The 17594-nt window shown below is 36.3% G+C and overlaps 1 protein-coding gene across 6 annotated transcripts in view; it reads left to right on the forward strand.

The window, feature by feature from the left end:
- Positions 1–17594, forward strand: part of ERBIN (erbb2 interacting protein) — a 122071-nt gene that overhangs the window by 39998 nt on the left and 64479 nt on the right. For all 6 annotated transcript variants that reach the window (XM_035309244.1, XM_035309245.1, XM_035309247.1 and 3 more), the window contains 3 exons: positions 2951–3007; positions 13094–13291; positions 16630–16747. In XM_035309244.1, coding sequence (XP_035165135.1) covers positions 13103–13291; positions 16630–16747 — 307 coding nt within the window. In that variant the 5' untranslated portion in view covers positions 2951–3007; positions 13094–13102. The remainder of the gene's footprint in view (positions 1–2950; positions 3008–13093; positions 13292–16629; positions 16748–17594) is intronic.

Raw genomic sequence — 17594 nt, forward strand, 5'->3', positions numbered from 1 at the left:
TCTGAAGCAAGCAATTAAGCTATTTCTTTTCAATGCTGCCTTAGATGAAAAGTTTAACATTGTGATTACCTCCCTCCTCCCCCTCTCTTCTTTCCTTCCAGCAAGCATGAGAAAGTAAAAACTGCTTACGAGTTATTCATTGCCATTCATCTGACTCTGAAGTTTTACCCTACGTCCTGATCTGTTGTGTGTAACCTTGCCCATGGTGTTCTGGGTACATCAATATCCATTCAAAGTCTTCCAATAAGCAGTTCAAAGAATACTGAGGATTTAAGGTGAAATGTGTTTATGTGAAAGTTGTAGTAAGAAAGAAACATAAGCATAGCTGCTGGGCTCACTTTACTAAAACCAGTGATATGAGCAGCATGCAGCACACAATGTGGTGGCAAGAAGAGCTTCACTGAAGCAGAACAGCAGTCCCATCTGGCAAGCATTTTCTAGTACTGGTTGAGTTATTACACACAAGGAAGGGTAGGAAGAAGAAGAGCATATGATAGTTCTTTCTGCCAGTACATTAAGCATAGTGCTGCTACTCTTATGCAGCGACTCGGTTAGAGGAACCTGACAGATCAATCTGCTGTGGTTGATACAACATGCCAGAGGAGGGTTAAATAAAACTTCACAAAGTGTTTTTACCATACGATAATTTATCACTAGTCATTTAAAGCCACTGTTACCATGATCTGCAAAAGAAGTAGCAAAGTGACTAAGAAAGAGCTAGTTGAGATCCTGGTGTGTGGTTACCCTGGGCTCCTCAGAATATCCATCTCTATTTTCATTGGGAATTTATTGCTCTTTTCTGTAAAATGGACCTGGACTGTGAAACCCTAGAGTTCCTGCTTTTGAAGACTCAGCAGTGCTTGCCGTTGTAGTTACAGCACTCTCCTAGCCATTCTCTTCTGATTCAGGCACAAATTTATCTGATTCAGTTTGATTCAAGTGACATTAGGATAACATTGTTTGCAGTGAGTTCATTGTTCTCATCTGCTTCTGTAACTGCTGTGTTTTGCTCACTATGTTGTTTCATCTTTAAAGCAAGATGACTTGGTGTGTATTCCTCCTACCATGCGTGCACATCCCAGTTTCTGTATTATCTTCTTGGGACAGTTGGAATTGGATGAGTTCCTTGTGCTTGGTTTTGAAGTCCGCAAACACTTCATGATTTGGTAATGGCTCCCTACCACTGGAATTTATTCTCGTGGGCATTTCAAGAGAGACAGCCTAACAGGTGTCAGGAAATGATGCAAGAGTAATCTCTCTTTTGTTTTCTTTTGTTTATTGTTTTTGTGATGATTACGGAGCAAGTTATTTCTTGGATTATTTTTCTAGTCTGAATGCTCTGCCAGTGAAGTCTGGACATCTTGCCTTTTTCTTTTCAGAGGCACAATCACCTGATGGTCTTACTGTCAGATCCAGGCCTGCACTGCAGTTTTCTCAGGATTAATTCTGTTTATTTTAGTAGAGCTACTGCAAACCTGCATTTCTTCCGTTTGAGAGCTTTGTGTACAGTGCCTCTAAATAGATTTTGCAAAGTTTAGTTTTTCAGTAGGAGCAAAGCATTATGAAGAGGAGAGAAGCATGCAGTTGTGACCGTTTGACATAGGCTCTCTTCTAGGATCCCAGGTTTCACAGTCTGTTTTGGTCCTTGCTCTCTTTCTTGAGTGCAGCTGTTACATATTTCTGATGCTGGCTAAACTGATAGAAGTTTTTTGAACGGGAAACTCAGTAGACTTGAGGCTTTAGTATTTATATCACCTATATTGTTTTTTTTTTTCCTTGCTATTTGCATATCCTGGTAATCCTAATGAGAATAAATGAATATATTTATACAGTATAGCGCATTGGAATCCACGTGGCACAAATGCACTAAATGGCACCAGTGACAGTTGAGTGAGGAGCAGGGCAAGTAACATGTGAAAGCTGGTTATAGCAAAATCTTGTTGTGTTGATCCTGTTTCCTATGGGTTTATCAGTCTGTGATTGTGCTTGCTTCTTACTCTAGACAAAGTAACTTCCGTTTCTCCTGGAACAATTTTGATTTCAAACCTGTTTTAGGATTTTTTGGGGGACACGTTTGTGAAGCTTTTTATAATGGGCTGATTCAGCTTTTTTTTTTTTTTGGAAATGAGTAAGTTGTAGATCCATTTATGGGTGAATCCCTTAAATGAGGCTACTACCTGTGCTCCCCACAATTTTAGTTTTTTCTAGGTACTACAGATTTGACAGATTAAACTTTACCAGACTCAGCTCCATAGCTGTGCATGACTTCATGTTCAGTTAGATGATCTGCTTTTCTATGCTGATATTTAATCCTTCTAAGAGATGTTCTACTTCCATCTGTATTTTTAGGCCAAATTTATTCTTTGCATAGGTCTAACCAATAATTTTGAATATGTTCAGTTGAATGTGCTGAATGTGTTTTTGTATGTTTATAATTGTTCTAATTCAGTGAAGATAGCATTAGTTATCTGCTGTGCCTTACTAAATGTATTGCAACTTTCTGAAGAAATAATCTAAAATTAATGGTGTGGGAGAAGTGTGGATTTCTCATGTTCCATTGATTTCTTATGTATTTTGTTAACTTCAGAATTGTGTCTAAAAGATATCTGATGTAAGCAATTTAATAAATACAGCAAGTCAAAATTAAATAGAAAAAGCAATGATATTCTCTACTATATATTGCACAAAATAGTTTTCCCCCAAAAATATTTGTATTTTTACTGTTTTGAGATAGTATTTCAAGTTCTCTGAACTATTAGTAGCAGTATAGTAGATTCTGAACTGTTGTAATAGTACTATAGTGGTCTCTGAACTACAATTCACAAACATTCAACTTTTTTTAAAAACAAATCTTAAAGCAAAATAGATATACAATACAATGAGATAACAGTTTTTGCTTACCTGGTATGGATAGGTGTGACTAAAATTTTTGTCCCTTTGTTTTAAACAGAATGTTGGCTTTGAAAGCTCAGGGAAGAAGCAGCAGGGAGAAGAAAGTAACACAGTGGTAAGTACCATATTTTTCTTTCTTTTACACTACACAAAACATTAAAACATAGATCCTGTTCTTTTTTCATACGCCATAACAATCACCTCCTAAGCACTTGTATTTTACTCTGCATGAGCTCTTGTTCTGAATGAAATTTTTTGTTTATTACAAGTATCGGTTTAAGAGCCAAGTGAATTATGCTTATTTACATGGTATTGTGTGCTTATGCGTATGTGTGTGTGTGTGAGCATGTATATAGAAAAGAGAATGTAAGGGAAGCTAAGCTGCAGGAGAGTAATTCTGTTTTGAAGGTTAAAGTCCATTATTAAATGTTTTGGTTTGTGAAGCATTAGCATTTTATACTACTTTTAAAAATAAATTTATTTAGTTCTTAGAAAAGATGAGCACATTTTCAAAAAAAAAAAAAAGATAAACAATGCTTGAAAAAAATGCTTTGTTTACTTGGGCCTCTTACCATCCATTTTTCTGGTTTGCATGAGATATTGCATCAAATAATTTCTCTCTTCTTGTTATATAAACATTCTTTACATAGATATTATACTTGAGAGTATTAAAATTAAGTCAAATACAGTTAATTTTTCTGTTCAAAGCTCTGGAAAGGAAACGTGTTCAGAATCAGTTTATTCTTTAAATGATGCCCGTGTGGATGGCACTAAGTTGATTTTTGCCTAATATTTTAAGGGTGGCTAGGTGCAAGTACTTCTCTTGAATAAAAAGAATACCCAACAGAATATTTTGTCTTCAGAACTTCTGTATGAATGTCTGCAGAGTGCTGCCCTTCCCCTCCCCCAAACCAACCAAACAAAAAACAACCTTCCCCCTTCCCCCGCCCCCTCCCTCCACCAATGTATGACTGCAGCTTCCATCTGCTTTGATTTTATTAATAGTGCTGCTCGGATCGTGGAAATGGGAATAAATATTGACACTCTAGTGCCTGTAATTTTGGAACTTACTATGAAATACCAATTTTAAACATACAAAATCTGAATTTTATCTGGCATTGCTACAGACAATGCATAACTTACGGAGACTGTGCACATGCTTCTATCTCATTTTTTCCTGCTTTTTGTGTAGTCTACAGTGCTGTATGCTTCCTGTGCTTTGGCATTCTCTGCTGAGCTAAGAAATTGCTGTTGCTGCGCTGCCTCAGCTGTGCTTACCACTCTGTAAGGATCGCTGCTTCCCATGGGCAAGTGACTTGCAGTGCCTTTTCCCTTTTCCTTCCCATATGCTGTTTCATCTCTTTCAACTGTTGTTTTAAATGGTGGAATTAAGACAGCATCTCTTCCTCTTTGCTTGAATAGATGTTGACAGTATGTGATACACAGCATTTACTCGTACAGTAGATCCAGACATAATCTCTCAAAGGACTAAACCAGAAGCATAAGCAGTTTAATATGGTTTTATACCTCTTCCAGCAGGCTTACAATCTCTTAGTCTGTTTGCTGTGTGTATTTAATTTTTATTGTTTTCTTTGCATAGGAAGTCAGGAATTTGTTCTATTTGTTCCCGTGGATCTTTTCCACATCAACAATGAAGGAAAATTGAGTTATTTAATATAGTAATTAGTTAATTTTGAAACCAAAGTGATTCTGAGATGCCTTGGTACTGCTAGCTGTACCAAGTATCTCTGATTACTAACTGTATAGCACTGCAATAGCTGTACAGCAGCTGCATTTATTTGCATTGTGTGTTTAAACAAAATGGGAGAAAGTGGCAAATGGAGGATGGAGTTGTCTTTAATATGCTAGTGGGATATATGAGTCTATTTCCTATTTCTACATATATACATTATAAATTCAAGAATATGCATTCAAAAACAAGAATGTACATTCAAGAACCAAACACGTATGTTCCATGTTGTGAAGTAATTTGTTAGTCATTTGCAAACCTCAGTATTGAAACATTGATATCATGGCTTTAAAAAATCTTGGGTTTTTGAATATTTCACAAGGCTGTGAGGGGCTAGAGTGTTCTTCATCCTTCAGGTTATGATAGTAGATACCCTTGAATTTGTCTAGCTTTTTCCGTTTGAGGAGAAATGGATGAAACTCAAAGAAAGTGGTTTTTAAAATCAATTTATTCCTCTTAATGTTCTTAGTAACACTACAAATACCCAAAGAATATGCAATCAAGTCAAACATCAGAAATGTAGCTTGGATCTATTGCTAATTTCAGCAACATTGTTAGTAGTATACAATTAGAGACCATTCTTCAGACGAACGACTCACTTGGATAGTTTGACTGTTCAGATGGAAGTTAGTTTCTAGGGTTGGCATGGAAATAAAAAAAAATATGTGAGAACTTAAAACTCCCTGGAGTGTAGGGTATAATACCTTTTCAGGTGACAGCAATTTGATGGCACGAGTGCAATAAACATTCTATGTACTTGTCTGCTTAACGAGTTAGTGTTTATACAAAAAAGTTAAAATTACAATTGTTTAGGTATCTGAATATATTCTGATTTATTATTATTTTTTTTTACTCTAAGCTTAACCTATAATTTTCCTTGTTCTGTTTTTAAGGTTGTTTCTGTAATGCATCTTGCCTTAATTATAAGTCTCTATTCTTTTATACCTGTGCCTTACTGATGCATTGGTCTAGGGATACAGCAGAGTACTGACTCAGTTAAAGGCTGTGCTTAAAGCAGAATGTATTCTTACTATGCAAGTATTTGTCAAGAGTTTTCTTGCTTATTTTCTCAGATTAAAAATATAGTTAGGTTGTTTTATTTTTACAAAGTTGGATCTGTTTTTGTCATTGTTGTGCTTTTGACATAAAAAAGGTCAAGTGCTGACTCATTCGTTATATTAATACATTTTTTTTTTACATTTACATAATCCAGCAGAAATAAATGTTCCAAACAAATAAAAACAGTAAATTGAAGTCGTTAGAATTTACTCCATAAAATAAAAGAAACAGAAGATTTCAGCAAATGTCTGCAGAATTCATGCTTGACATTGATCTTCTGAGAGTTTCCTGAGAGTTGTACTGCCCTTTGGAGTTGGGTGTACATTTTGTGTTGTGCTGTGTGGGCTTTATTTTTTATGTCGTTGGTTTGGTTTTAAAATATAGTCATTCAGAACTTGGAAAGTAGTTAACTCCAAGAGAAGCTTTGAGTTTTGTTACTAGCTTTTGTGTTTCAGCAAATTAGCCAGAGCATCACTGATTTTGTTTGTATCCCTGTAGCTGTTGAATCACAAAACTGATTTGTGCCCTCTGTTCCTTTATTTTCTTTAATAACAACAAAAAAGAAGCTATAAGCATCCCTCATTTTTATGTATAACAAGTGGTTGTTGTTATAGTGTATTTACTATCATGTTCCTCCTCCTGTTGTTACCATTCACCATTGTTGTTTCATGAGTAATGCCTTTTATTTCATTTGCTCTGAATGCTGTATGCAAGCAAGTACAATGTGTTTTTTCGTGTTCCCTGCCTTTGTGAGGACATGCAGACGTGAATGCAGTTGAACATCGTTTTCATATCAGGAGCAGGGAGACTCAGACCACAGCTTCACATTAAAATGGTGAAATGGTTCCAAAAACCCTTTTCATAAGTCCGTTTCTGTTGCTTGTTCTCTCCCCCTACTGCAGCACTTTGTTTCATTGGTCTGTCATTTGTCTGAGTGTAGGCCGGTTTCGTTCAATGAAGCAAATGGCAAAAACAGTCTGATTTTGAAAAAAAAATCTTTATTTCTTGTTTTGCTTTGTTTTTCTAGAAGAGACGGAAAGAAATAGCACGGATGGGAGGCTAGAGGAAGTGAAAATACCTTAACTTGGTGTTGTCACCAAATGAGGTTTTGAAACCACAACCAGAGCATGCCAGTGGCATTTAGCAAGAGGCAGTCTCCTCACAGTACACCCTTTCTTTCTATGTTTCAGTTTCTTGTCAGAGTCCATCAGGCTCAAGATCCATGCTTTCCTCATGAAGAGAACAAGAAGGGTTGCTGTGGAGCAGATGTGCGGGTCAGGGTTTGCAGGTTGCACTGGAATTTCTCTGTGAGAGGAGGGGGTGCTTTTGGGGGATGCCCAAGCCAAACCGTCCCCTCCCCAGGCCCTGGTTCTTTACCTTCCTGTAAGAGCTGAGGATGTTCCCAGTTCCTTACAGTATGAACATGTTTACAGCTTACCGGAATTCTTGAGGGCTAGGGCTCTTGTTGGCTGGAAGAGATTTAAGTTGTGCTGGGAGTTGACACAATAGACCCTCTTTTAACATCAAGCAAACGGCCGGTATCTGGGCATGTGTTGTGGTGTGTGTTGGTGCCTTAGGATGAGAAAAGCCTGTAACATTTCTGAAGACAAACCAATTCATGTTTTTGTTGCCAGTACCAGAAGCTTCATTTTGTAGTAATTTGCTAATATAGAAATGATGATTTTGTTGTTGTTTGTTTAGCGGAGTAAACAGGGCTCATAAAAAATATACAAACAACAAGATTTTTTTACTCCATAATTCTGTTTCAGTAATAATTGGTTGGGTCTTCTGTCAGTTGGCCACATGAGCCATCCTGAGTCTATCAGGCTGCTGTGTGTGCTGCCACTGCCTGCCTCCCCAACCAGTTTTTTCCTTTCCTGTGTTTACACATCCTCTGCTCCGTAGTTCTGTGCTCATTTGTAGATAATGGAGTGGGCTAGAATGAACCTGACCAGATATTTTTGTGCCGAGTTGTTCTTGCTTTTCCCTATAAACATCTGATGGCTGGTTTCATTTTCAGCTCTGCTGCTGATGTAACTGGTAAACACCCTTCAGAGAGGCTGGGGGGGGGAGGCTCCTTTCACCAGCTTACAGCATGAGCGGTCACATCCTGTTAGCATCAGACAGGAAATTTCAGCAACTAATGGCACAATAAAACTATTGCTTTTAATGCCAATTAACAGGGATTAGGAACAAAATTACTGTGGATTTAGATTCTACTTGTAACAAGCACAAATTCAGAATTCTCAAAGCAACATGCTAACTCTGTGTGCATGTGTGTTTTAAAATGTTTATCAAAACACAGCCAGACGTGTGTTTAAACAAACATGTCCTGTGGTGTGCTGGTGCTGTTGGGCTGCCAGGCACTCGGATGACGGGAGTGTGCGGGGAATTGCTGAGGAGAAAGCATGATGTTCCACTGGCTGACACACTCCCTGAGTGTCTGAGTTATTAGTTTGTAGTGTGTATCCAAGCCTGCTGTTGGTCTTGTTTTCTTTCATTGATCATGGTCTTTCAAACCAATGCATTGCTTTTCTGCTTCAAGTGATTTTATTCTGTTCAATGAAGATGTCTCACCATTGATGCATTCAGCCCACTGCTGTTACAGTGTAGATTTGCCAGAATTACAGTGTTTGCTTTGCCTAGATTCTTCAGTAATCTTGTCTGGATATTGCATTAATTACACAGTGTTCTCCAGTTGTTCCTTCACTGTTTATTAGCAAGTGTCACTGCTGAAATTCAGTCTCTAGTTTACAAGGTTGATAAGACTTAAAGACGAATTCAAGCACTCTTCAAAGTCTTAGGTGTACTGAAAGTGCATAGAAGATTTTAAGTGATGGATGCTATTAAGATGTGATTTGACTTTATAATTTATTTTGGTTGCTCTTATTTTTGCATCACAAAATTAAATTATGTTTTGATAGCACCTTTTATAATTTTATTGATTCAAATACAATGCAAAGGCAAAATAAATGATCTTTTCTGAAAACGGCAAACCAGCTGAAACTAGTTGCTGTCTTTATTAGACTTCGCTGCTTTGGTTCTATTTTTGTGATGGCATGCTTCAAGGGTAACAAGGTGAGCTAATTAGTAGAAAAACATTAATGTGGGGGAGTTACAGCTTCACTCTTTAAATTGGAAATATTGATACATTAGTTGTATTAATTTCATAGTATGGTAAACTGGCTTTCTTCATTTTATTTTTTAATGCAATAAGTACATGCAAAAATAGTAGGAACACAAATGAGTAAAATTCAATGCCAAATAAGATGAGCAACAGTAACTTACAATTTTATTTATTTAAAGAAATTGAATTGTTCTCTGTATGCAGTTTGGGCATGGCTTCAAAACTGAAAAGTTGCAATTTTTATTTTATTTTATTTTTTTTTTTGCATTTTCAGGCAAAACTTACTCAGATGTAGATATAAAATACTGTCTTTTGGGTTTTGATTATTTTAGCAGCCTCCTAAAAAGAACTATAGTGCAAACTTTGTTATGCTTTTGGAGAAAAAGATGGCGGAATTGAGCAAGAGTTGGTTGTTCTATGCCTTTGTGGCTACCATGCTGTTCCATTTCATTTTTTTAAACTGAATTATATGAATTATAATATATGATACTTAGTTTCTTCTTACTATTTGCTTGAGAAGCAGAGTTTTTTTTTTTCTAAAGAAATCCTGCACATCTTTTAAATTGCTATTGTCAGTAACCTATCCTACTGTTTTTTTTTTTTTTCAAATGTAATTGAACAATTTACAGCATTTTTTTATTATTATTTTTTTTTTTACCAATCTTTTCCTTCCTACATCCTTTCCTTCCTAAGTACTGGCTATCTTGCAAGTTTACTTGCATATCTAGAGTTTTTGTGATGATGCTGTAAGAATAAATACAGCTTGTATTGTATTTTGAAAATGCATCTCTTGGAAAGGCACATCTCCAAGAATATACTGTTGTGGGAAACAAGAAAATTCAACACCCTCCCCCCCCCCCCCGTGCCCCAAGAGAAAATACTGAGATGAAAACTTACACTTGGAATTTACATATAGATTTAATAGTCTAACTAAAAATTGCAATGAAACAAAGAACTTCATTATAAAATTTGGTGAATGGTTCCTTGTACAGCATGTTCTGTAGAAAGAGAGATGTTAGGCAATATAATTGTATATGGTAGGGTAACTGTTGGAAGTGTGATTTTTTTTCCCTTTTCCTCCTCCTCCTGGTAAAAGCTTTAATCTATGCAAAGCTTTTAAACATAGGCTGTCTTTATATGCCTGCACAGACAGTATAGTTTCATCTGTTGTTTCTGTGCTGTGTTTCATTTACATCCGTACAATATTAACTTTGTCTGTTAGTAGATTTTTTTGTTTGTTGCAGTGGAGGGTTGATAGATATAACTAAATCAAAGGCCAGTAATGGACGCTTCTTGTGTTGTTTGAACAGCTGGGGGAGGGAGAACATGTTTCTGAATGCAGAGAACCCTCAATTTTGAAGTTAGAGAGTTGATTTTTTTAAAAAAACAAACAAACATATTTTTAAATGTTGAATGAGAAGGGGACACCCTTTGATCTAACTGTTTGGCCTTGTTTCTTTCTCCTGCACCTTTAAAGTGGCCACAGTCTCAAACTGGATAGAGTATATGAACTGATATCTATCTAGATAAACAGATAAAAAGTAGAAAAAGTAAGATGAAGCTTTGGCATGGGCTATAGTAAATAAGTTCTGTACAGTTTCACAGCAAGATATCTTTATGTTCTCTTACTCCCTCTGGTTCTGACCGTATTGGTTAGACATTCCCATTTCTTTTTCTCATGTATCATAAAATGCTTGATTTGTCTCACAAATTTGAGACTTGATGGAATAATTAGCCTTTGCCACTGCTGAAACCCTAGAGGAAAAGCTGTCTGCACAGTCATCATTACCATCAGGATATAGGCGGGTAAATAGATAACATTTTTCTTTGTCCCAGTTTGTGTAGTTATTGTGGAACTTGTTTCCTATCTATTCTGATTATAGTGGTGTCTTTTTCCTCCTACTCCCTCATGAAGTAAAATAATGGTACCAAGACCCTATTTTTTCCCTCTGTTGGCTGCTAACATTGAAGTTTATGTTAACTGGAAAAAAAAAAAAGTTATTTCTATATTTGTATGAACCATGTAATTAACTCTTGTTCTGTAAACCAAATTTTCAGCAGTTGAAGTGACTGCATGAAGTACATTTACTGATGGCTGTAGCTAGTTTGTTGTGGGTGTGCATTTCCTTGCCAGACTTCTGGTGACCAGCTCACTGGTACCATCTCTGCTCCCAGTTCTTGCTGTTAGCAAGGCACATGCTCTTCTATTGGTACTCCTGTTTGAAGAGGCTTCTTTCTGAAGTTTTTCCACAGCCCAGTGTACCTGTGAAATAATACAGAACAAAGTGAGATCGTATTTATTTTCAGTTAAAGGCTTTTTTGTTTGTAAATGTTGGCAGTGGATTTCCTCTCGTGTCCACATTTGCAGCCTCAGAGCCCTGGAGAAGGAAGGCGCAGGGGTAGCTCTGGCCCGCTGAGCACATCTGCCCTGGTAGCACCTTTGGCATCGGGCTGTGCTGTGCTGGAGCCATTCCTTTGGGAGAAGCAGGAGGATGTTACGCTGTTCCCCTTGCTGACTTTCTTTCTGTGGGAATCCCCAGCCATGAATTCGAAGCCTCTGAGCTATTTGCATTGGAATGCAGCTACATATTTTTATTTTTAAATCTTTTTCTTTAAACAGCAGAGATGGGGTTTTATGGAGTGTCAAGTCTTTCGCTGCATGATCAACAGTGTAACACAATCCTAGCAACCTTGAAGTATTGTTTAAAAGGGGAAGTCTTGACATCCCACCATCTGATCAAGAGTTTTCTTCTGTCCTTTTGATCAGTGGTACTATCATCTGACTGTATCCAGCCTGAGTGGTGAGCTGCACTTATGTTTAGTGAAAATACCAAAATGCAGCAGCCCCTTCCCACTCTGTTGTCATATAAATTAAGCTGAAGTATTTGGCAAGCTGGCTGCTCGTAGGAAAATCTAAATGAATTACCTTTTTCTTGCTTTAGTAAGAACAAGGGTTCTGCAGTCTCTGATTTCATCCTGCGCAGTGGCCAGGATGTTTTACTGTGTTCCTGTATTACTGTTGGCTAACCAAACTGTCTGTATGTTAAAGTGCAGTCTGCTAGGTGTGTCTGAACGACTTTTTTTGCCCTTGGATAAGAAAGCTTTCTGTCACTAACCTAGAAGATGAAATGTAATTTCTGCAGTTCCAAAAAATTGAGTTTAAAGAAAAAAAAAAAAAGCATATTTTAATTTGGGGTGTTGGCAGTTTGAGAAAAGTTTTCATCTCTGTTTTGGAAAATTACATATTTTTAGACCAATTTCCTGAGGAAATGAAGCTTACACCATCATGTCTATCTGTCTGTACATGTTGGTCCTTCCTGAAAAATCAAGTCTGTCATCTGATTTCAGCCAAACCTGATTGCAAGGTGACATTTTGAAGATTTCTTCCAAATTTTGTGACAATTGTTTGCTAATTAGAAGAAAGAAACCTAGACTTATGCTCCTGCTGAGGAGAAAAGAGGCAGAACTTGGCGAGTGTACCCAGTCACTAATCAGCTAGCCAGTTTGTACAATTTAGATTTGCCATCTCCTGCTGAGTAGGAATATGTAGAAGCCATGGATAATAGAGAGACTGTTACAGCAATGAGGTAAGTTAGAGGGGAAAAAGATAGGTTTCCATAGCAAAATGAGTTTTGTTATATCCAGCATGCACAGCAAGATGAGTTGAAGTTTTCCATACTGACTGAAATTGAAAAAAAAAAAAAATAATAAAAAAAAAAATGAAGGAAATGCTTTATCTGGGTACTTAGAAACCTTTTCTTTTACATAAATAGGCAGAACATTTGGTGGAAACCATGCTGGCTACTTGTGTAAAATTCTGCCTTGAAATGAGGGATTTGAAATTAAGGTACACAAAGAAAAGGTGTAGCTTTTCTATAGCTAAATTTTAATTCTCTGTAAAGCGTTGATTTAATTATATTAAGCAAGCTTGTAAAAACCTGATTGACACTTAAGAAGTGCTGCTTCAAAATTCTCTGCTTCTGTGTGATGTTGGGCTATGTTGGCAGTTGACAAGTTCCAGGCTAAACTTTGGCTTCATCCATTGGTGTCTGTAGGCGTTTCAACCATATTTAATGCCATTGCGTTCTGTTATGTTTAGAAGAAAGTAAAGACATTCTCCCTACCCTCCCATACCAACACACACCTACGTATGCACTTCATTCTTTAACTATTCAGCAGCCAGGAGAAGTTCGAGAAGCTGCCCATGTAAGTTTCTGCAGTTGTCTGGTTGTTTTTCTCTAAGTGTACTGATTTCTGTTTTGCAGTGCCTGAAAATGACAACGAAGCGGAATCTGTTTGTGCGGCTGGTGCCATGCCGCTGCCTGCGTGGAGAGGAGGAAACAGTTACCACACTTGATTATTCTCACTGCAGCCTGGAACAGGTGCCTAAGGAGATTTTTACTTTTGAAAAGACCTTGGAAGAACTCTACTTAGATGCTAATCAGATTGAAGAGCTTCCAAAGGTATGTTGCATGGTTTTCCTTTTTGTTACATTTATTAATTCTTTTACTTCATCAGCAATGGTAGACGCTGATAGTGTCTAGGTTCCCACTTCAGCTTTTAGGCTGCAGTTTGCCAAATACTTTTGAATAAAGTTTGGTCCTGGAACAGGCAGTCTTGGTAGAAAGAATATTTATGTATTTCAGCTGGACCAGTTCCCTGTGCTGTCTTGGGGTGAAATTGCTTAAACAACTGATCTAGCCCAAGAGGAGAAGCTAGCTGGTGCAAAGCAGAAGAGGCAGGCTAATATATTTCTGTGGCAGTGTCTGTTTAAACCGACTAACACTATTCAACAAATTGCTGCATTATTTTGAATCTCTGATAATACATGAAGATTAAAAGAAGCAAGAGTAATGTTTTATTCAGATCTCTGTACCCACAAAAGAGAGCTACAGTCCAAAGTATTCACTTGGAGTCCTTGCTTTTTTCTTTGACTGGAGAGACTTTGTGAAATGTCTCAGATTACTTCAGCTCAAACACTAGAGAGCTGGGATGCCACTTTGATTACATCTCTTTTATAGAAATTAATATTCATTGCTAGTTCATTAATATTCATTGCTAGTTCATTAATATTCATTGCTAGTTCTGAAATCTGAAGACAAAATGTCTTCAGAACACTGAATGAACACTATACTAGAGGAAAGAGTGAGATTTAGTTCCAGTGAGACTTTCGAGAAGTACTAAGTGGTCATCACAACAGATTTATTACCATTGCTAGATCCTATCTTAGTGAAGTCAGATTAAGTACTAAATATTTAAAATTGTTTTGTCCCAGTTATGTGCAAATCTTCACTGTCACACAGGATGATGGTGAAATGCTCTGTTCAAGTTTTTGAATGTTTGTCAAAACCACACAAGGCTTTGCTGATTTGGATTTTGTGGAAGATAGATGAAAATTATAAAGAAATAAAGCAGTTTTAGGATAGTAATTTTGCTATTCATCAAAAGCCCTAGATTCCAGTGAAGCTAACTTAGTTTAGAGCTTATACAGTTTTGTTCTAATAAAAGTATTCCTTTATTCTAGACTTACACATGGTAGATTTTAAATTTACTTTTAAGGGCCTTTTATCAGCTTTTAGACTTTTTCAATTGATTTTAGAACTTCAATCTTGTCTTTCAGTTTTCTTTATCAAAAGAGTAAAATTGAATGATTAAAAAAAAATACCTTCCTTAATCCAAAAAAAAAAAAAAAAGTATTCTGAGATCTTCCTGCATGAAATTTCTTATTTATTTTTGAAATCTTAAGATTTCAATTAAGGAAAGATCTTCCCAAACTGATAATTCTCTATAATAAATAAATACTATTTTTGTAGTCTTAAGAAGAGAGACTGTACTGTAGTGATAAGAGGAATTTATGTTGGAGTTTTAGACCAGAAGAGTCATAATTTTGGCTATTTTTGTAGTCTTAATTTTGATAAATTAAGCATTCATTAAAGCATTAAGCATTAAATTGAGCTGAAAAACGTTTGTCATTTTGGTTGCTTTTTTTTTTTTTTTGCTACCTTTGCAATTTTCAAAAGAAAATGTAAATTCAAATATTGTAAAAGAAACAAGTCAAGACATTAGGGAGTAGTAAAGACATATTAAAATTTCATTTAATTATTTTATAGAAATAGTAATCTTAAAACTATCCATAAAAGATTGGTAAGGGAAGGCCTGTAAAGTTTGAAACAATCCTAGCAGATTTCAAACAGAGTTTCAAGCTTTGTATACCTTTTCCCTAGCCTAAGTTTATTTAGTGTTTCAATTCTGAAACAGGCTTATAATTAAGCCATCCTGTTGGAAAAAGTACGTGTACGTGTTAGGCTGTCTCTAGCTTTCTGAAGCCTGGTTAAGAAATTCCCACTCTTCCCTTTCCGTTTGTCCCTGGTGCTGCATTCTTATTCCAGTTTTGCAGTTTGCTGCCCTGTGTATATTATGGCAGAACTGTTTTTGTCTCTGTCCACCTGATACCCAAAATGATCTGTCAGTCATTTCTGTTTAATGGATTTTTTTTAAATCATCCTCAATCCAGTAGTATACTTTCCAGTGTACTTCCAAAACTGGTTCTTGCAGTGGGGCTTCTTAATTAAGTTGACCTAATTAAGCTGAGGGTACAGTAAGAGCAAATTATGCTGAGAAAGGACATGAAATGTGGAAGAGAATGATTTAGCTTTATCTGAAATACTGGTATTTAGTATCAATTTCAAAAGTAACTGGGTATTTGAAATGCTTTCATCGTGTGTGGCCAAGTCATGTTTGAAAAGGTGCACTGTCTATTCCAAGTACCACAGTGTGCATTTGAGCTGAAAAGCTCAAACTGTAGTAGTTTTAGCTCTCCCATTCACTTTGCCGGAAGAAGCTGGAGTTCCGTAGTAAAACGGACTCTAGTAATATGATTTGCGGTGCTTACTACCAGTAATGGTGATCTACTTTATTACTGAATCTGCAAACATTAAAATACAAAACCAGAAGGAACAGCTACGAAGTTACCCTGCAGAACTCTCCCACTATTTTGATTTTCTTCCCTTAGGGATCATGCACGTCCTTTTCACCTGACTAATTAGGAAAATTTATGATTCCAGGAGTCCAGATTACTGTTTTTAGGGATGAGTTTTAAGTTTTTCTCTTCTGTGCCATTACTACTGTAATATTTTGTCAAATTGTAAAGCTTCTGGATAAGAATGTGATGGTATCTTTCATATAGGAAGGGCTCTGACTCTGAGCTAATATTTGATGCTAATTACCATAACTAGATACAGAAGTTGTTATACAGATTTTCCTTATATCAAACTTTCATGAGTTCTCCGTATTTTGTTGGCTTTTGGAGTACTTGAGCTAGGAAGTATGGAAGGGAAATAAAGCGTAAGGTAAAATGGATTAAAATGTCAAGTTATTTTAGAGAAGATCAATGCCTACACAAATGCTGTGTTCCAGAACTATTTGACTTATAAAAATGGTTTTGTTCATTTTTTGCTTGTTTTGAAGAAGCTCTGGGGTACCACATGGCATGCTTATTATGGAAAACGTTTTTGTGAAGTTTTCAGGACTGTAAGGTCACAATTTGAGACACAGGAAGGAATTTGCAGGAAGTATTAAGCACAGCTATCAGTTTGCTGTGGCTGTTTGTACTTTTTCTGCTTTCCTAAGCATTGTAAACTTGGTCAAGTTTGGGGAAAAAGTAGTTAAAGTGCCTGTAGTCAAAGACTCTAAATTGTCTGGCCTTCAAGCTGTGAGGTCAGAAGTTTAAAGGGATTAAAAACAAAAGCTATATAGAAGAAACTAAGAAAGTTGTTCTTCACTTTTTTCTTTGTTTCAATAGCAACTTTTTAACTGTCAGTCGCTGCACAAGTTGAGTTTGCCAGACAATGATCTAACCGCATTGCCAGCATCCATTGCAAATCTCATTAATCTCAGGGAACTGGATGTCAGCAAGAATGGTAAGTTACTTCACTTATTATATTGGGGTAGCTAAAAGGCAAATCACCATTGACTGTACAAAGATACCAATAAAAGTATGATTTTCAGAAGCTGTAAATCTAATAAATCTTAAATTATGACCTTAAATCACCGCTTAACATAAAAGATACTCTTTAACGGTCTGTGTTGTTTGTTTTTAATTATATCTGTTGAATGGTTTGGTTTATAATTTTAAGATTCATTACAGAAAATTGATACTGTAAAATGTTTCTGTATTATCTCAAAAATGCTATTCTTCAAAGTTATTACTTTTGGTGGCTTTTCTCATTCTTCACTATACTAAAGAGAGGTCACAACTTCTAAGCTTTTGCTGGATTCTTTTTTTTTTTTTTTTTTTGTAATTGCTTGTAGTTTACTTTAATGATCTGTTGAAAAATGTAATAGGACTCAGCTGCTTTGCTGTCCTGGTCTGGGGATGGTAACCGCAGTTGCTTGGTGATAAAAAGTGAATATGGACAGTGACTAGCTTATGTGACTGACTTTCATTCTGTGTGAGTCAGAGCCTTTTGTAAATTATGAAATGTCGGCCATGTATCATATATATGGTTGGGTTTTTTGATGGTACTGTTTCGGCAAGTTGGCTTATCTGTTCAAATGTGAGGAAGTTGAAATAATTTATATTGTGTTATCAGGCTGGTGTGGAGTATTTAAAGGAAAAAAAGCTCAATCTTGCTAATTGGTGAGAATGTGATAATCTTGCCTTGGTAATTCAAACTGAAATTACAAGACCTTTCAAATCATATTTGAAAATAAGAATGACATAAATTTTACATGAATTACATAAGATTTTATCATATCAAATTCATT

The sequence above is a fragment of the Oxyura jamaicensis genome, chromosome Z, assembly GCF_011077185.1.
Source record: "Oxyura jamaicensis isolate SHBP4307 breed ruddy duck chromosome Z, BPBGC_Ojam_1.0, whole genome shotgun sequence".
Lineage (NCBI taxonomy): Eukaryota > Metazoa > Chordata > Aves > Anseriformes > Anatidae > Oxyura > Oxyura jamaicensis.